The sequence below is a fragment of the Brachionichthys hirsutus genome, unplaced genomic scaffold, assembly GCF_040956055.1.
Source record: "Brachionichthys hirsutus isolate HB-005 unplaced genomic scaffold, CSIRO-AGI_Bhir_v1 contig_467, whole genome shotgun sequence".
Taxonomy (NCBI): domain Eukaryota; kingdom Metazoa; phylum Chordata; class Actinopteri; order Lophiiformes; family Brachionichthyidae; genus Brachionichthys; species Brachionichthys hirsutus.
In genome coordinates, this window is record NW_027180382.1 from 1 (window position 1) to 20,888 (window position 20,888).

General features: G+C 41.6%; 1 protein-coding gene across 2 annotated transcripts; it reads left to right on the forward strand.

Annotated features, from left to right (window-relative positions):
* The first annotated feature begins 16,340 nt into the window (after positions 1-16,340).
* LOC137914351 (zinc finger Ran-binding domain-containing protein 2-like) lies at positions 16,341-20,655 on the forward strand. 2 transcript variants are annotated; one of them, XM_068757955.1, is made up of 11 exons: positions 16,341-16,453; positions 17,065-17,117; positions 17,215-17,323; positions 17,461-17,543; positions 17,627-17,703; positions 17,898-18,053; positions 18,134-18,203; positions 18,264-18,342; positions 18,994-19,053; positions 19,505-19,651; positions 19,866-20,655. In XM_068757955.1, exons 1-11 carry the CDS (start codon positions 16,398-16,400, stop codon positions 19,915-19,917), a joined length of 942 nt encoding a protein of 313 aa, XP_068614056.1. In that variant the 5' UTR covers positions 16,341-16,397; the 3' UTR covers positions 19,918-20,655. The 2 variants fall into 2 exon arrangements, with proteins under 2 accessions (XP_068614056.1, XP_068614055.1); XM_068757954.1 differs by having other exon boundaries at positions 18,134-18,342.
* Positions 20,656-20,888: the final 233 nt, after the last annotated feature.

Sequence of the window (20,888 nt, forward strand, 5' to 3'; positions counted from 1 at the left end):
GGCTTTCAAATATATATTCCCGTGCGCCGAAAAAAGTCTGAATATATATTTGAAAATGTCTGAATATATATTTGAAAATGTCTGAATATATATATGAAAAAGTCTGAATATATATATGAAAAAGTCTGAATATATATATGAAAATGTCTGAATATATATATGAAAATGTCTGAATATATATATATCAAAATATATATTCCAGAGTTCGGTCCATATTCTCAGACTTTTCATATATATATTCCAGACTTCGGTCCATATTCTCAGACTTCGGTCCATATTCTCAGACTTCGGTCCATATTCTCAGACTTCGGTCCATATTCTCAGACTTCGGTCCATATTCTCAGACTTTTCATATATATATTCCAGAGTTCGGTCCATATTCTCAGACTTTTCATTGTTCGGTCCATATATTCCAGCACTTTTGATATATATATATAATAAGTTCCTGAACGGCATGCCATAATATATATATATATATATATATTATGGCATGCCGTTCAGGAACTTATTATATATATATCAAAAGTGCTGGAATATATGGACCGAACTATGAAAAGTCTGAGAATATGGACCGAACTCTGGAATATATATACGAAAAGTCTGAGAATATGGACCGAACTATGAAAAGTCTGAGAATATGGACCGAACTCTGGAATATATATACGAAAAGTCTGAGAATATGGACCGAACTATGAAAAGTCTGAGAATATGGACCGAACTCTGGAATATATATTTTGATATATATATTCAGACATTTTCATAAATATATTCAGACATTTTCATATATATATTCAGACATTTTCATAAATATATTCAGACATTTTCATATATATATTCAGACATTTTCATAAATATATTCAGACATTTTCATATATATATTCAGACATTTTCATAAATATATTCAGACATTTTCATATATATATTCAGACATTCATAATTTTACTTTTTTCGGTGCACGGGAATATATATTTGAAAGCCGCGGTGTAGCGGTTAGGGCTCCGCACTCACACCCCTGTTGCCCCTGTTCGATTCCCGGTCGGGCAAACTAGTTTATGACTTTCAACGGAAACAAATCCACGGGCGCTTCTTTGAAATCCTCCACTTCGACAGGATATTTGTACTGTAAGACATGCTGCTGTCTGACTGTACGTGTACTCTAACATTCTATCTAATAAATACATTCTATCTAATAAATATATTCATCATCATCACGGCGCAGCTGCGATCTTGCGTCATCACTGAGCGAGTCAGCTCGAAATCTAGTGCCGGCAATTCTCAATGAGGAGATAATGAACGCCCTGAAACAGATCTGCGAGGGCTTTTTTGAAATGCTCCTCTTAGATATGATGTTTGATTGTACTTGTACTGTAATACATGCTATAAGTGTCCGTGATGGGGTCGAGGCTGCCTGCCCCGGAACATGCATAGCGCCGTTCTGGCTTTATACGGCACTTGACGGGTCGCGTGATGGGGTCGAGGCTGCCTGCCCCGGAACATGCATATCGCCGTGCATAAAGCCGTTCTGGCTTTATACGGCGGAACATGCATAGCGCCGTATAAAGCCAGAACGGCGCTATGCATGTTCCGGGGCAGGCAGCCTCGACCCCGTCACGTGACCTGTCAAGTGCCGTATCAGGTCAGAACAGTTTGGCCAGCGAGGGGGCGTGACGATCAGCTGTCGGCACGCCAGCCATCACGTGACTTGTCGCGCGTCAGACGGACACCCACAGCATGCATCACACTACAAATACAGTCAAACATCCTGTCTAAGAGGAGCGTTTCAAAAAAGCCCTTGCGGGTTTGTTTCAGGGCGTTCATTATCTCCGCATTGAGAATTGCCGGCACTAGATTTCGAGCTGACTCCATTTATGACACAAGATCGATCTGGCTGCCCGACCGGGAACCGAACGGGCGCGACTGGGGTGTGAGCGCGGAACCCCAACCACTACACCGCGGCTTTCAAATATATATTCCCGTGCACCGAAAAAAGTCTGAATATATTTATGAAAATGTCTGAATATATATATGAAAATGTCTGAATATATATATGAAAATGTCTGAATATATATATGAAAATGTCTGAATATATTTATGAAAATGTCTGAATATATATATGAAAATGTCTGAATATATATATGAAAATGTCTGAATATATTTATGAAAATGTCTGAATATATATATGAAAATGTCTGAATATATTTATGAAAATGTCTGAATATATATATCAAAATATATATTCCAGAGTTCGGTCCATATTCTCAGACTTTTCGTATATATATTCCAGAGTTCGGTCCATATTCTCAGACTTTTCATAGTTCGGTCCATATTCTCAGACTTTTCGTATATATATTCCAGAGTTCGGTCCATATTCTCAGACTTTTCATAGTTCGGTCCATATTCTCAGACTTTTCGTATATATATTCCAGAGTTCGGTCCATATTCTCAGACTTTTCATAGTTCGGTCCATATATTCCAGCACTTTTGATATATATATATAATAAGTTCCTGAACGGCATGCCATAATATATATATATATATATATAGAATACCTTGTACAGTAGAGTCTTTGTTCCCAAGATACAGAAGGAATGTTATATGATGAGGGACAAAGACATTTCCCATCAGCCCACTGGGATGTAACAAAATCTTGGCGCAGGGAGATACAATATGTTAGATGTGAACAAAACATTCCTCATTAGACTTCATTACACATTTCTTGGCACTTGCATGAACAGTGTCAGAGCCTGATTAAGCATAAAGTCTACTATCTTCATTAAATCCTCTCATATGATGAGTTTTTTATTGGTTTCACAGCATTACACATGACGGCTTCTCTTTGCTGTTGAGAAACCATCATCACCCTTGGTGTGAGACTAAGAAAGCATGAAAGGGTGGGAAAGATCAGAGTTTGTTCTACATACCGGCTTTGAAACCTGACGGGCTAATAATTGGACTCCATCACGTTTATCCTTTGATGCTTCCCGTCCTGGGAAAGGCAAAAATGTGTCAGCCCCACTGACCAACCAGAGACAAAAAGGCTTCAGATAGAAACACTGCTCCTGCTTTTGTCACCTCCCTCAATATCGAGTGTGTACCACTCACAACAACAATTCCCACAAATCACTCTCTATAGACCTTGAGCGTGGGACATTTGCTAAGGGAGTAAATAATATCTATAATAGTGATCCTATCACTTTCTGATTAAAAATGTCAGTGAGACCCTGCAGGTGACAGATTGCAGAGTCGCTGGCATCCCCACGTCGTTTTGGTGCAGGGACAGGTGCAAGCATGCCTGGGAGACTTGGAGGCAAAAGTGGGAGGGAGGGAAAATGGAAAACATGCGAGTAGGGAACCGGAAACATGAACTGCTCATTGATGGCCTGTGGCTAGCCTATATCGTCCACTACCTGGGCTGGGCTCCAGAGCTCCTCTGTGTCAGGCAGTGAGGCCTGGTTCTCTCATTTCACACAGTTTGCGAGAAATAGCGGGCAACACCAATCACCCTGACAGATTCAATCCAGGTCAGACATTTAGTAGTGTGGGGAATTCAGGTGCGCTTACATCTATCGACACCCTTTTACCACAGCTAGGACAAGTGACACACACACTGAATAAACCCCATACAACTGCCAGGATAATCTAACACTGTGAGGGATGGAGACACTCCCAGAGATTAGAAGGGCCCCTCAAGCTCTCAGATGGATGGATGGATGGATGGACAGGCAGGTATTGTCCTCGTGTATTCAAAGAAATATGTTAAACAAGATCAGAAAAATGTATCAAGGCAAATAACTGATTGACTTCACAATTGCTGTTGTATTTACACACACAAACACAATGTGAGGACTGCAGACCCCAAATGTCAACAAGTGGCAAGTGTGCGCAACCATGACAAGCAACAAAGACACTGACTGGCATGGCCCAGTGTCTGAGGGAAAGCTGTCAGATGTTGGATTTCTGTTAAGAGGTCTTACACATGAATGGAAAAATGTGCAATTGTGACCATTGCTGCACGGCTGCCTCGAGTTGTGAAAGCCAGCAGAAGTCAGCAGGGGCCCTATTGGCATAAATCAATCCTCTGAGATCTCTCCGACATACGGACCAAAATACCACCAGTGATAAAGCAGATGCAGCAGCCTATACGCTTGCTGTTGTGTTTGGGAAATCAATTTGAGGCATGTGGGGGATGAGCACTGGTACAAGATAATCCTAGATTATGTACTTGGAATATGCATTCAAGAGTTGCTGGTTGAAATGGGTCAAGGTGACCCCACCCTCTCTTGACCAACCTACTTTCAAAGTTTAACTGCCCACAACGCATAAAGCGCTTTTCGAGACACTCAAAGAGGCTTTACATTGTGCATCATTTATTCACTCCATACTCCTCGACTACCCTGGGGTAGACTGACAGAAGCGAGGCTGCCAATTTGCACCATTGGCACCTCCTGACCACCGCCGACATTCACACAGGCAGTGAGTGGATGACAGTCTGCACGTGTGCAGGAGGCGGGATTTGAAACGCCGACCTCTCGTTCATAGGACGACCCGCTCAACCACCACCGTCGCCCCTCAACAGCCAGTTGAGACATGTTTGCTGTATCCAACAAAAGAGCAGAAAAGCCAGCAGACCAGCTGAAATAATTGAAGCTAAATTATTGATCATCTCATAACAATGTGCGCATTCAGAATAACATTTCTGTCACGTTAAGCGGTCCATCCTCTGGAAGGCCACTTCAAATCTCAAGCATCACTGTGGAGGGCCCACAGCTTTTACCGCTGTCAGCAATTCAGAGCAAAAGCAGACACTCGCCTTTCAAACTCATTAGCCAACCCTGACGTGATGAAGCCATCAAAGGCGTTGTAATGAGACGGCGATGTGAGGAACTGACGCTTTCTAACATTCAGCGTTTCTAACTCTTAACCAACAAGATATGGAGCTCGTCTATAATGAAATCTGAATTAATTGTGAGTGTGTAATTTGAAAATGGAAGTTTGTCAGAATTGCCACAGATACTGTGATGGCTGTGCATGTTTGGATGTGACTTCCTCAGCTTGGGCCAATTTACTAGCCATACCAGCAGTTTGTAGATGCAGGCACACACGATCACAACCTCTTACAACTCAAATGACCTCTTGGATCATCTTGCAAATGTATTGTTTAAAAGGTGAAGGGCTGTAATTTTACTCTAATCGCAGACATCTACATATATTATAACTTTCTTAAATCTAGGGAAAATTTGGCAAAGGTCTCCGTCATCACATGTCCACAATATGTTGCGTTGACAAGGTGTCCATGCATATGTGAAAGTATTAACAGAGAAATCTGTGTCTGTTTTTCCTCCATTAACTCTGTGTCCTTGTTGATCATTTCTGAACCTCATGGACATTCAGGCAGCATAAATGAGTATGGATATTTCAGGCTTTTTACGAGGATGAAACTGGAGCCTAATAGTGTTTCCTCAGTTGTCCATGGACCACAGTTATAATTCGCCACACCCATAGACTTCAGCTGAACCTGTATCTGTATCAACACGACAGGAAGTCATTTGGGACTCGGCAGAGGATATCTCTTGTGTCAGGCAGTTACAGTTTGAAAAGAATAGAGCTTGACTCAATGAATAGGTTTTCAAATGCATAATTGGCTATGCTCCATGTCTTGGTGTGGTTTTCAGTGCACGCTTATCACAATAACACAGAGCGATAATCAGCTGTTATCTCAATCCCCAAAACTCTCATTTCAGCAGAGGTTATTAGAGACTGAAAAATCTAACCGTGCGGCCACTCACTACGTTCCACGCATACACAGATAACGTACGAACTGAGAGACCTCTCTCAGCGCTCTCATAAACAAATTTACTGATAATGATGATTAAAACATCTTCCCACTTACCTTTTTATCTAAAATGTGTTATGTAAAACTCTAGTAGTTTGAAACCATACAAATAAAAAAAAAGGGGGTGAGGACATCAATATTAATAACAAACAAGCCTCTGGGATGACACGTCAACAGTGTCCTCTTGTGGTGGCATGCACTAAGAAGATGTCCTGTCAGTTTGTTGCCCGAGTCCAACTGTCCTAGATTTGTGTTGCCTTGCCAGAATGCCTTGACATCTGCCAGGCACAATTGTGCCCAGCTGTCTCAGGAAGTGGCAGCAATGTGGCAAGATTTGAAAGGAATTTGGAAATTGGAGACAGTGCGAGAGGAAAATCCAGTCTCCAACAATTGAATGGGATGCCATTAGGTCATATTTATTCCCGTGCCTGTCACGAAAACAAGCATGTCACCTTCATTTTGGGCAATGCCTATGAGTTGAATTATAAAGTAAAAAATTCTGTCATTACCAACTATTAGGAAACTCAGTGGAGTGCATGGCTCCACCAAAGCCACAGTGTTTGTCTAGCTCATATTATTGATCAATAAAAAAAGGAAGCAATTTGAGAACCTAAATTATTTATTATTTGCCACAAAACATAATGTCATATATAACATGATATGTTTTTAGCCAGGCTGTGGTTTAACATCTTGAAAATGTTTTAATTTAAATTAACTGTAATTTAGTCATAGTGTATTGTAATATAATCAACACATGGTGGGGCGGGTTCAATAAATCAGTAGCATCATTCACTTTTCAGTGTTTGTTCTCACACATTTCTGATAGTTGTTCCTCTCCCTGCCTCTGTAATGTATATAAAATTAGCTGAACAGATGTTATACCAACATCTCAATCCTAAATAAATAAAGGAAGCGTTTCTTAGTCCAACTTGATATACATATATATACTGTGAGGGGCTCTGTGAGCTCAGTATAGCATTATTGTTGTGCATCCCACAACTGTCTTATTGTCAAACATGTCCCCTTAATTGATGCGCACCAATTAATTGTAAGAAAACTGACAAAGTGCAGTTGTAAAACGAACAGAAAAAAAAAGTCCTCCATCTGTCCCACTTCTCAAATCTGTGCCAGTAATTAATACACTCTTTCCGGGGCCATGCCCCAGCTTTCCAACAAATTTTGTAGAACTAAAAATCTAAATCCTGCACCAAAGAACAAAGGAATACAAGAAGAAGAAAAAAACATAACCTCCTAAGCAAAGCTAATTATGTTTGTTTTTAATAAGACTCAACAAACAGCCGCTGAAACCCTGTTCAAGCTTTGGATTTATGCTTTAAGTTGAGGGTGATAGGCAGTAAATAAGCGATCAGAACACTGTGTACTCATAAATTCCAATGGCTGTTTCAGACATCAGTCGCAGTGTCTCTTTTTGACCCTCTCCATATTCCGATTTTCTCTACCTCGACAACACAGACACAATTCTCTGTTCCTTCCCTCCATTTTCTTTCGCTCCTTCCTTATCTATTTCTCTAGAGCTTCTGAGAAGTATTGTTCTGTTTCTACGTGTGTGTCCCCATGTGTGAGCTGACACCTAGGCCATTCCATATGACCTTCCACACTGCTATTCTTTGCAACCAGGATCTTCAAATGGCATGGCAGAGTGGAAACGCTGATCTCACACTAGTTCCTGCTCTGACTGATGCATACATGCATGATGCAGGCACAAATATAGTCGTCATTACTAGAGTAGGAGGAGCAGAGTCTTTACAGTTCTCCTCAAAAAAAACAATGCTGTGTTTCCAGCAATGTGAATAATTGATAACATCTTGCAATGTATCCGCTAATACCGCTTGATTGTAATTCAGTAGGATACGCCTATGTTTTTCACATAACAGTTCAAGTATGCTGTGGGTCTCTTAAAGTCAAAGCAAGACACATGATTGTGCTATAAATGCTTGGTGGTCTGCTGGAAATCACTGATTCATGACAGTGGACAGGAATTTAAGTTTAAGAAGAGTCAATGATTCAATGGGTGCTTGTGGTCCAAATTGGTATAACGGACGTGGGTATATTTCTCGTATAGTCCTGTGGCTGTTTAATTTTGCCTCTGTGACATTTCCCCTGGCAAAAATGATTTCATGAGTGGGAAGAATTATTCTGCAGCCACATTAGAGATAAAGCTCGTATGTGCCTCTCTGTTAGCCCCTGCTTCATTCTGACAGGCATGACATGACTGTGGTACAGTAAGCCCTTCGTCTGTGCACTCGCCGGCTGCACACTGTGCTTCCGTGGCTGGCACACCGTACACCTCTGACTCAGGAGATCGAGCTATTTGAATCACACTCCTCAGCCCACAGAGCGCTACACTGGATATTATCAGTGAAAAAGCACCAGCGCCGCTTAAATTTGACATCTAATGCAAATCGAAGAGTCAACATTTTTGTTGTGCAAGCATACGATGAGTGTCGTATTTGTGTGCCGAGACGGCATGCGAGTGTGTAACAAGGGCACAGCTGCAGCAGAGACCGAGTTTATCAGTGTTGCAAAGTAAGTGTGGAGTGTTCAAAGAGCGGTGCGAAAGGAGCCAGTCTGCTTCCCTACTTTTCTTATCAGGTAATTACCGGCTCAGCCTTGAAATGGTGCAAGTACACTGGTGATGGTGGCAATGCAGCATAGGTCATCTTGTAATTATGACTCCCTCCTTCTGCCTTTATTGTCTCGGCATAATCAGCTCCATCAGGGCCGAAATAATTGATTCTCCATTTATGCTAATGTTATGGATCTGGAACATGGACGTGCAAATACTCAGTGACCGCTTTCAGGTTGCGCCTGGACTGAGCAGGCCAGACGTTAAACAGAAACAAGATGTTTGGATGCATTCAACACTTTCTGTCGAGCGAGCTTTACGTTTGTGTATCAACTGATGGGGGTAAATTAGATTGCATTCATGCATGCAAAGCCTTACCAATTAATCCCCCTATCAACCAGGCTGTGTAAGTCTCCAAACACACACACACACACACAGAAAAGACGGGCTCAAACACTTTCTTGCAATGATACAAAACTATCCTACAAAAGCCTCATAAAAATGTATTGGGCCATTGGCTCACGTCTACCCTCGGATCCCTTAGTTCTTTAATGTCAATCACCTGTCAGGACGCGGCTGTTCGGCTGCCAGCAGCCCAGCAGGCTGCCTGTAGCATGAGAGCGTAGCACTCACTCACAGGAACTACATTTTTCCAGTTGCTATATTCATGGCATGAGCAGATCACATGTACCTACCGGATCACACTACCTTCTCAATGTGGAGCGATTACAGTAAAATTGAGCAGATGTGGCTCAAAGAAATTTCATGATGATGGAAGGCTAATTTGAAACATGTATAAAGCCGTATAAACATATGGGCTCATCTAAGCGGTGCATTCAATTTCAAGAAATGTGCTTCAACTGCCAGCCACCAGTTTCACTATGCCAAATGGGCAATTACAAATGGCCAGCTAACAAAACCTGCACACCAAGGAGCTTCTGCCATATTGTTCACTGGACAGCACTGTCCCCGGAGACATCCCCCTCAAACAAAGGCGGCAGGACGGAGAGGGCGGCCATGACGGCTCTATATCATTCTTCCCTGCCACTCACAGCACACACATCAATCACAGCCCGCCGGCATCAGATCCAAGCAGGGCTGTGAATGCGATTTGTCACAGGTCCTTAGGCGTTGACATGCCTCTAAAAAAAAGCTCAACCAGCAATCTGCCTAAGATAATGCTCTTAGATTTGCTTGGTAGATGTTAATCAAGCTGAGATGCTGTGTGTGTCCAAGAAATGACCATCGGTCACGATGAAGACAGACATTCCAATTAAGCACATCATTAAGCTAATGGGAATGGATGAGATGATTTCCAAGTTTTTTCAGCTTTGAAGACATTTTCTAAAAAAAAAATAACAAGACATTCATGAGAGCGTGAGTTTGCTTTTTACTTACTAAACAGGGCAGCAAAAGGAGCCAGTGTTGGATTCGAACAGTCAAACTTAAACATTGTCTCTCATTCTCTGACTCAGGTATTCCTTTCACATGAACAATTCAATTCTGCAAAAGATTACTCATGAATAAGAGCTTGCATTATTCAGTTTCTGGCGCTATATTCAGCAACCAAAGGCTTCGACCTGCATGGTGAAATGATACTCAAGCAGGGAAGAGGCATGTCACCCCTTCGATTGCCACTCTCAGTGAGCGCTCCATTGGAGGAAGCTGCTGAGAATTGGGTGTGATGGGCCCAATTTAATGCTCCATTATGCAAATCGATCATCTCAATTGACCATCACTCTGTCAGTGGGATGAGGTGGCTGTGTGCAGTGGATGTATGAAGACATCTCCTTAGAATATTTAGGAAAAACATCAGACTGAGGTCCCAGGTGCTAAAAAATAAGCAAGGTGAGTAAAAACATCTAGAAAGTTGCAACTTCCAGTAATGAGGCATGACGGAGATAAATGACAGGAAAGGAATGGCTGCACTGGTGGCCTCTTTAAGGACTAGTCACGTTTGAAAATTCCCTCATCTTGTTTTTTCCTCTGAGAAGAGGGGGTGTGAGAATAAAATGCATTTCCATGGCGATCAGCGAACTGCTTGATAACCTTTAAACACACTCTGGGTGCCGTTTACTCCCTTTATTATTCTTCCTCCATGCTTTGTAGTTCCATAAATCCAAATCAATTTGAAGAGGATATTGGCTTTTATTTCAATCTAACTCAAAGTTGATACGCCATAAATTCTGTACCATAATCAACATGAATAAAGTTCAGTATGCTTTATTTAATGGACCTTTTTCCAATGCACGTATACCCTTGTGAACCATGTGAAGAATAACAAGGCACTCTTGACTTTCCTTCAGAATGGACAGGGTGCAGGAAAGTCAGAGTATAGGCAAATTAATTCCGTCAGTGCCTAATTGCATTTATTGGCCATGCCTGGCACCTCCTAATCCTGGATTATGATGATGCATTAACAGCTGTGACTGGCTGTTTACAAGGCATTTATTAGCTGGTGTCAACATAACGAGACAAATTCCACCTATCACATTAATCACCTCACGGCCAGGACTCTGTACTGCCAACAACAGAGCCAGAAGACTCAGAGGCCAAGGCTGCGCTGGAGCTGCTGCCCATTTTCCTGCATTAGCTATTGTTACGCTGGCAATCAGATTAGCTCCTTGGTGACTGTCATCCCGGCAATGAGGTTGTGACAGGAAACTTCAAGTGAATAAAGAGGATGAGTTGAGAAGGTTAAAGATAGCTGGCGAAGAAACGTGGGATCAAATGCAACGGTTTGGTGCGTCAAACCACAAAAACACATTTCCACACATAACGCTTCTTATTGAAGTCAGGTCACTTAATTACAATCTGAGCATTGGTGACTGAGAATATATTTACCCCCCCCCCCCCCCCCCCATTCTATATGTCAGTTTCCCTTCTCTCTATCTTATTTTCATTTTATCTCCTCGGTCTCGAGAATACATCCAACAAAGCAAAAGACAGTTACTGGACTGTAAAATATGATCAAATATAAGATTATGAAGATGCTTTCATGAATTAGGTTTCTTAATTGATTAAAAGCTGATTCATTCAAAAGAATTATTAAATGTGTGTAAGCAGCTTTCACACACACACACAAATTCTCGTTACAACACTAATTATGCTCAATCAGGCATTAATAGAAGGATTAAACAAAATATTGTTTAATCCTGTGACTGAAGAAGAAATCTGTCAAACTGGATTTATTTTTCTTCAGGATTTGTTTTTCGATTTATGTCTTAGTCACAGTGAGAAAGGTACAAAGTGAGAGATACTCTTTATCTGCCTGGGGTTGGGCTGAGATTGGCATTGATTTCTTTCATTTCAAGAGGCCCCCAAAAGTGATGTGCGGCAATTAAAAGAGCCTCTACACGACAAACCTGGCAAAACCATTTGAGAATTGTCAATGGCGAAGATCCCGCTGGCCTCGCCTTAATGGAAGCAGGAGTTTCATATATATTGCACTTGGTGCAGACACACGGGAATTATCAAGCGAAATCACCTCTTGCCTTGTAAACACTTTATCTCTGTGATTCCATGATTTCATTTGAGGAACAAGGTCTGGTCGACGGGTTTGCCCCAACATCACTCCTCCAATTCTCTGGTCTGTCAAGACCAGTTTGATGTGACACATTGGTATCGTCAGTGTGGAATGGTCACCTGTGAGCTCAGAGGGATATGGTTGTGTGCTAAATGCATGAAAACAGGTATTCATGGGGAATCTTAACCTAACTGCAGAACATAAGAATTGCTTTAAGCAAATAAGAAAATAGCAATAAAATAAATAATCTAAGTAAAAAATGAATGAATTAGATTTTTTTTTAATGTATGCCATGACATATATGTCATGCTGACTTGTGGGACTCTGGAGGCAGCTGACAGGTACCGGCAGGCTAAGCGTAGCACGGCCCGAGTGGTTATGGAGGCAAAAACTCGCACCTGGGAGGACTATCGGTCGGCCTCTGAGAAATTCTGACAAACCGTCCGCCGTCTCAGGAATGGAAAGAAGTGCACCTCGACTGGGGATATCGTCGGGCGGTGAAAAGAATAATCCGAGGATCTCCTCAATTCCATAACCATGTCTTCTGTAGAGGATGCAGATGCGGAGCTCTCAGAGGTGGACTCATCCAACACCTGGGCTGAAGTCATTGAGGTCGTTGTCAAGCTCCTCAGTGGCAGGCGGGGGCCGGGGGTGGATGGAATTCACCCTGAGTATCTTAAGTCTCTGGATGTGCAGGGACGGTCTTGGTTTGACACATTTCTGTAACATCGCATGACAGTCGGGAACGGTGCCTCTGAACTGGCAATTCTGCAACTGGCAATTTTCAGTTATGTTTGTAATCTTTATGGACAGAATTTCTAGATGCAGCCAGGGGCCAGAGGGGGTCTGGTTTGGGGACCATAGGATTTCATCTTTTTTTTAGAAATATAAATATTTTATTGTCATTGTACATTGTACAACAAGATTAAAATGGCATACAATCCCTGGTAGCATACATTCACTCATCTCTGCTTTTTGCGGACGATGTTGCCCTGTTGGCTTCTTCGAGCCTAGACCTCCAGCATGTACTGGGACAGTTTACAGCCGACTCTGAGGTGGCTGGGGAGAGGGAAGTTTGAAAGTCACTGCTGAAACGGTTGCCTCCAAGACCCGGCCCCAGATAAGCGGTGGAAGATGGATGGATATAAAAGCCATATATATATATATATATGGCTTCAAACAGCACCATTTTGAAGTACATTACTGCTAAACAGTATATTAAGACTGTTTGGCCAGAGAAGGACATGGAAAAGTTCAGAAAGCATTGCTGTCAAAGCCACTTTAATGCAATTGGACAATGATTACTTAAGTGTTATTTAATTGGTGGACTAATCTCAGAATCTTTCATGCAAATCTGTGCCACATGCAGACACACCACAACTCAGCAATGTCTGCACATTAGTTATTCATGGCTTCATTTTGCCCCTTATTCTTTCAGAACATTGCTGACGGCTAGCAGAAAGCACATCCTCAACCTGTGTGTAAAGATGGCTTGGGGACAAGAAAGGAGGCTTCCTTGAAGAAAGATTACTTTGATGAAGTAAAGAAAATTGTAAAAAAAAAAAGAAAATGGAGAGGACGTCTCATTTTAAATAAATGACTTTTATTTGTTACCGTCAAGAATGCTGAGCAGGATGGTACAGATTCAGAACGCACAGGCACAGACTGACGGGTTTAATAAAAACATTTTAAAAAGGGTTCTGTACACAGAAAAAAAATCCACACTGGCAAAGGTATCCAAATTGTTAAGCAAAGGGCAAGGTCAAAAATCAGGCAAAGGTTCAGAAACGACTCTATGGCTATGACGTGAGAAGAAAGGCCGGAACGTGACTGTGAGGTTCAACAAACTGGTAGAGGACTGACGACAGAGGGAGGGAGAAGAAGGCAGGGTGACGAAGGGAATGGGGAGCAGGTGTGACAACGAGAGGGAAAGAGGTCAGACACAGGAAATAATGCAACACATAAAGGCGGGGCGTGGAAGCACAAAATACAAGAAAAAACACAAACATGGGAGGTGCTTGTGGGTACAAGCTGTAGATTTCATCCAATAATATCTGGCTCTGTGATTGATGTCAGGAATTATACCGAAGAGGGTCCGGTCGTCATTTCCTTTTACAGACGTAGGCCGAATCATTAAATGCGGCACACTTGCCTCTGATACTTTATATTTGCTGCATTCCAATTCCTAATGAACCTTGTGTGCAGCTCATAAATCAAGTGGATGTCTATTTAACAGATGCATGATTAAAAAAATATTATTCAGCTAATCTCAAGAGTACTCAATATAAATTCATCCTGTCTGACACATAAGGGACACGCCTCAACAATATCATTTTACTCTTAACAAAAATAGGTTAAAGGAGCTGAGACGGGCAGTAATGGACCGCAGCTGAACACCGAATCGGCTCAGGCTCCTCAGGATCACGGACCAGCTGCGACAGTGACCTCCAAGGGTCTTTGACTTTGACCAACGGTGGATTGGATGGACAAGGACAAGTCTAGCACATTGTGCTGTGTGCTATAATTTGGGCTGTTGTTAGGTGTTAAAATGTGAAATAATCACAACTAGAAACCTATTCTTTGTTATCATGTACAGCACAGTAACATATGGTGTATCTGTTTATGTGCAACAACTACAATGGATTACATGTAAAATATATATATATAGTATTCAAAAACATGATAATAAAATCATGATTGAGATTTTTAATCACAGAAGACAGAAAAAGAAAATGTTTAAACTGAAACTCTTTGTCTTTTGTTTGATTTATTTTTCATGTTATCTGGAGATACATTAGGTTTTCCCCTTCTACAGGCCTAACCCCAATAAGTAGTTGAGAGCCTGTGCAACATCTCAATGAGTTGTACGCAATGTACTTTCTGGCAACAGGATTAAAGTGTTCCCAAGCATATTTAATAATACCCTTTACACAAATGTGTTTCCAAATGTGGTGAACCTATCTAATGACCGGGGCTTTTAAGGATGTCCTTGCCATAGCCAACCATTATATGATCACCTGCTACCAATTAATCTCTTTGTCCCCGGAGTGTTCCAAATAGGTCCCTAACAGAACTTTCCCAGACATTTTTGTCCCTTTTCCAAATTGCTTTTTAAAAGTACGGTAGAATAAATGTCTTCACTGCTTTCCAAATCAGTATATTGCAAAGAGGTGTTTTAGATTATCGCATCCTGTTTTAGTTATTTATGACACACTTTAATTGGAGTTGCAATATGTATGCCACAATGCAACAGAAACCTCCTATTAGGCACAACAGTGTCTCTTCAATCAATACACAATATCAAAGATGAGTCCTGCAAGATAGTGAAATCAACATTTCTATCATGAAATGAGTTCATCATTTTATGTGCAATTTTGGCACATGCATCACCCACCCCAATTTGTTTGGTTACAAGGCATTATAACTCAGCTATACTGTACTTAGTCAAATGTCCTAACGGTTTGATGGCAAATGTCTAGTACTTTCAATGAAATAAATATACCGCAAATATCCCAAAAGATACAGATAAATTATCATTAGGATCTTTTTTCTTTTCTGTAAGAGTAAAACAGAAGCAAATTTGGTGAGACCCCCAACTAAATTCGGCCATGCACTAAATTCCAGTTTGGGTTGGTATTGAGTGAAAGACTGCTGTGCGGATATGATTATTAGATATATTTGTATGGTAAATTCAGGGAAGTTAAATATGTATAAGCCCACATACACTAGCTCTCTTGAACTTACTGTTTTTAGGGGCAGAACCTTGTACAGACAGCCCTGATCTGAACAAGTAAAATGTTTGGTACCATATCAGCAGACCACACAAAGAGCAGAAATTGAAGGCTCTCTGGACACGTGTGGTGGTAAACGTGAACATTAACTGCCATCTCGTGGTTACTAATGGATTTGCAACTAAATCCTAAAAAAAAGCTTTCTATCTTCGAATGGGGGGGGGGGGGGAAATAGATTTGTTACATTTGTGTCGACTGACCCTTTGGTTTCAAAGTCGACTGAAAATCACAAATCAGCCTGTAATACAGAATTTCAGGTTACAAACCTTACATTAGCCATTTTTGAGGATGACTTCCATATATGTTATTTTGTGTTGAAGCGTTTCCGATTACTTTTGCTAGTGTTGCATTCAGGTACATTCCAAGAGATCGGGCGTTCGAACACTACAACATGCTTCACGTGTCAATGGTTTGTTAAATAAAGTATTATCACAGTGTGGGCTTTTAGAATTTTAACACTGCCTCGAATAAATATGTTCGTGCCCCAGCGGTACACTGCACGCTATATGAATGAATTCACGCTTTCTTAATACCAGCATGGAACTCTGTTTTTAAAGCGCTATTATAAACACGTGAAGGCAGCACATTCCTCCCTGCGCTAACTGTGAGCGCAGCGCGCCGCACGCCCCTGAAAGCTAGTCGCTGTTATCGGCCGCGAAGATGTCGGGAAAGAGTTTCCGCGTGAGCGACGGTGACTGGATTTGTCCTGACAAAAAGTAAGTGTCCGGTAAAGTCAAAGAGTCATTACTACATTTACTAGTTCCTTGCATATTAAATTAGATATGTGCAGAAGTCCTGCTAGCTCGTTAGCTTAGGCCTTAGGGATGTGGCTCCCGCAAAGGCTGCGTGGCTAAGTTGCCAGCTAATGTTAATTGTTGGCGTATTTCCCCCGTTTCGCCCACGATAAGGAGAATAAAAAAACAGAAGACCAAACGTATTTGTGCCGGCGAGGAGCTGTGTATCAGCGCGTTTGAGTTTAAATGTGTGCGCAGACTTGTAAAACATGGCAAGCTAGCAGTAATTAGCTTCTGTGGGTTTTGGCGAGAGAGCACATTTATTATTGGGGGGGTTTGCAACGTTGAGAAGTCAAATAGTCACGACTGTAAAGTCCATCTAATACTGCCAGAAATATCATGTTTCGTGCAGCTGCTGACGTTTGACACACGGCGTCCAAAAGAAAGAAGCCTACAGGCTAATGTGGCGCATGAAAAGTTAACCGCACAACTCGTTATGCTTGGTTTGCGTTAGCTGAAGCCTGAAATAATATAATAGGTAACTCAATGCGTACTTGTATCCATAATTTATTTATCTCCTTGTTACTTTACAGGTGTGCAAATGTGAACTTTGCTAGAAGAACCAGTTGTAACAGATGTGGCAGAGGTGAGTCCTCCTATATGCAAAATAATATTGCATTGTGTAAACTTTATTCATCTGGGGAAAAAGTTGCTGTCCTTAAAACATTGTTTTGTTTCTGCAGAAAAAACCACGGAGGCAAAGATGATGAAAGCGGGGGGGACAGAGATTGGAAAAACTCTGGCGGAGAAAAGTCGAGGCCTCTTCAGTGCCAACGATTGGCAATGCAAGACGTGAGTTCTTACTCATTGTATGAACATCAACGCTAAACCGGATGGTGGGATAGCGAGACAAATGGCTTTCTGATAATGGGTGACATGATTGTTATTTCTTTTAGGCTGTACCAAGTCTCTTTTTGGTTTTCATGCAGATGTGGCAATGTGAATTGGGCTAGAAGATCAGAGTGTAACATGTGTAACACCCCAAAATACGCCAAACTTGAAGAGAGGACAGGTAGGCCGACTGAATGTTTTGCCATTTTTCCAGGTTCCTCCAGTTAGTAGTGCACGTTTTATTTTCCCGTCTCTGGCTTTCAGGCTATGGCGGAGGTTTCAATGAAAGGGAGAATGTGGAGTACATTGAGCGTGATGAATCTGATGGTGAATATGATGAGGTGAGTCTTCCCTAAAAGCAGAATGTTTGATAACTTAAACATGACGGGTTCAAAGCTGGTTTAATCACTTGGTTTTGACTTCATAGAAGATCCAAATGGATTAATCTGAACCTGAATTCTTCATTTTACCTGAAACTATTTCATTATATTTCCTTTGTACAACGTGATCAAGTATGTCCCTTTCAATGTCGCAGTTTGGTAGGAAAAAGAAAAAGTTTCGAGGGAAACCCAACAGCACATCTTCCTCCAAAGAAAGTGAAAAGAAAGAAGTAGCGAAAGCAGCAGCAGCAGAAGAGGATGAGGAGGAAGATGAGGAAGAAGATGGTGACCTTTCCAAATACAAATTGGATGTAAGTTTTGTGTCCCTGACTGAGAATTCAAAAGAACAAATCTTCTGATTGAAGCTAATTTTAGCAAATTATCTCTCCAGGATGATGATGAAGATGAAGAAGATGGAGACCTGTCAAAGTACAACCTGGATTCCAGTGATGATGATGATGGTGGCGGTGGTGGTGGTGGTGGTGGTGGCGGTGATGATGACGGACCAGCTAAGGCAAAAGGAAGCCCTTCAGGTTCTTCCCGTTCCCGCTCCCGCTCCTCCTCGCGCTCCTCCAGCTCCAGTTCTCGGTCGAGGTCCAGGTAAAGGGTACAGGTCAAGGGTAACTCCAGGCAAAATGTCAGTATCAGCTCAATCTTCCTTCTGATTCGTTGATCAATATAAACTACATGTCCTGTAATGCCGATGTGTTCTCCTTTCTGTGATGTCATAAACTTCATGTACATGATGGTGACTTTTCACAATAACATTTTTATTTTGACTCCCCTTTGACATCAGATGGAATAATTGTTTGTTGGAGTGCATTCTGGCTTTTTATCTCTTCTCCATCCTCCTGGAGTTGGCACACGCTTTAGATCTTTTTCTATTTGGGTGGTTATTTCACATTTGTTTTATTTAAAGTATCATTTGATGCAGGAGAGGCCTGTCCGCCTTGAAGGTGTCAACAATCTGCTGTTTTGGCAAATGATAGAAATAGTTTTTTTGTGTTTGTAATCAAATCACAATATTGACTGGAACATTTATATATAGGACCTTGCATAGAGGAGTAAAAAAAAAAAGGTTTTCAGGGTCTTGTTTGCTTTAGATTTGGGCAGATCACCCATCACTACAGGTATGCGATAAAGGACAACGAAAGTTTTCTTCAAATGTCTCCCACGATTTAGAAGTCTCATGATCCATCCAAAGTGTCTTGCTCAGGAAATATTGGAAAGGTTCTGGTTTTTGTCTTTCAGGTCCCGCTCTCGGAGCTCTTCCAGTTCCAGATCTGGATCTCGCTCGAGGTCCCACTCCAGGTGAATGAGGTGACATGCACTCTCTCCCTACGAGAGTGTATGAATGGGGGTGAAGGCTCCAGAAGAGCTCGGCTCTTATAGCAGGAGTTTGAACAAAGACTAGAATAGCGGTTATTCCTTTCGAGCAGTCCAAACAAATGGAAATCCTTTAACGCTTGAGAACTGACGAGAGTTATGTCACATCTGTCAGGCCCATCATTACGATACTGGCTAACGGGCTGAGTTGAGTTTTAATTTAATGACCCGAGGCCTGCATAGATCCTGGGGTCTTAATGAAGCGTGTCTCAGCAGTGGTGCCTTCATCTGCTGAGCTTCACGGCATCTCGGTTAGAAATCGCAGCGCTATTAATCCACAATTAAAGACTCTAAATCGTGAAGCTTAATAAATGCCCGCACTGGTGAAACTCTCTTGATCTTACTGACCTCGGTGCTTGGTTCATTCCTCCAAAAGATCCAGCTCCAAGTCTGGAAAGGGCTCCTCTCCCCAGAAGAGGTCCCGCTCACCCTCCTCATCCGAGAGGCCGGAGAAACGCAGTCGCTCCCGGTCCTCATCTGGAGGGAGAAAGAGGCGGCGTTCGAGATCACGTTCGTCCGAAAGGTTTGGGTTTCTGTGGAATACCACAATGGCACTGATTATCATTAGCCGACTGTCGCCCCGCTTATGGATCTTCAGACTTGCAGCAGTTTGTTCACATGTTGCCTTGTTAACTCCTTATTTCTGTGCTCTGCCCTCGTTACTTGTTCATGTAGGGTAAACTCGATGTGAGTAGTCGCTGACCTTGTTCTTCTTCCCATGGTGTTTGTGATTTCAGATGCCGTTCCTCTGGATCCTCCCAGTCTGGCTCCAGTTCTAAAAAGAAATAATGTTATTATGGTCTTTAAAACAAAGAAAGGAACCTTAAGACAAGTGCATGTTGTGTTTCAAAGTAACTCCCACCCCCCTGCATTTTCATGGGAAAGTCTCACTTCCCTCAGGAAAGAGGGTGACTTATCTTCTGCCACTGTTGGTACATGCCCCCCTTTCAACGCCGTATGCACCCCAATGTTTGATGTCTGTAACCTAAGAAAATCAGAAACTGTGAAAAGACTGTCCCCGTCTAAACCCATTCTGCCTAATATCTTTGTGGCATTACTTTGATTCTCATCTGTGAATAATTGGAAGTTATAACTTTTTTTGGCCATAGAAAACATGTTTTTCTTTATAAATTATATCTTCTGTTTAAAAAAAAAAAAATCAAACTAATTTAGAATGCAAGAAGTTGTAGCATTGAGTTCTGCTCCATTCTGATTGTCTGGATGAACATTTTCTTGTTTTTCTTTTTCAAGGTAAGTATTTTACTTTTTGATATTGCTTGTTTAGAGGACTTCGCAGTAAAGGAAACGGGCTCATTGAGGTTTTCGTATTTTTACTTTTTAAACGACTGACGTTCAGCTTTGTACGTCTTGGGTAAATGATTTATAGAAATTACAGATTGTGATCATTGATACACCAACGATAAGCATTTAGGCAAAATGTCCTGATTAATGGTAGAATGTGGCAACGCTGTCCCATCAGTAAAACAACTGAAATGTACTTGTGCAAATAAAGTTCTGTCAACGCTGCGTCTGATGTTTTTGGTTGGGCTTTTATTAGGTTTGAACACTGGTACCATCAAACGAGTGAATAAAATCCAATATAGACTGAGACTCAAGTTGTATTAAACAGTCAACTACTTATTTGAACACAACCTCCTGTCTTTTCCTTAATGTGCCTAAATTTATCTATAGAACTTAAATGCATCAGCCCGTGTAAGAAGCTCCATGATAATGCACTGCCTTTTTGCTTTGTGGTCAAT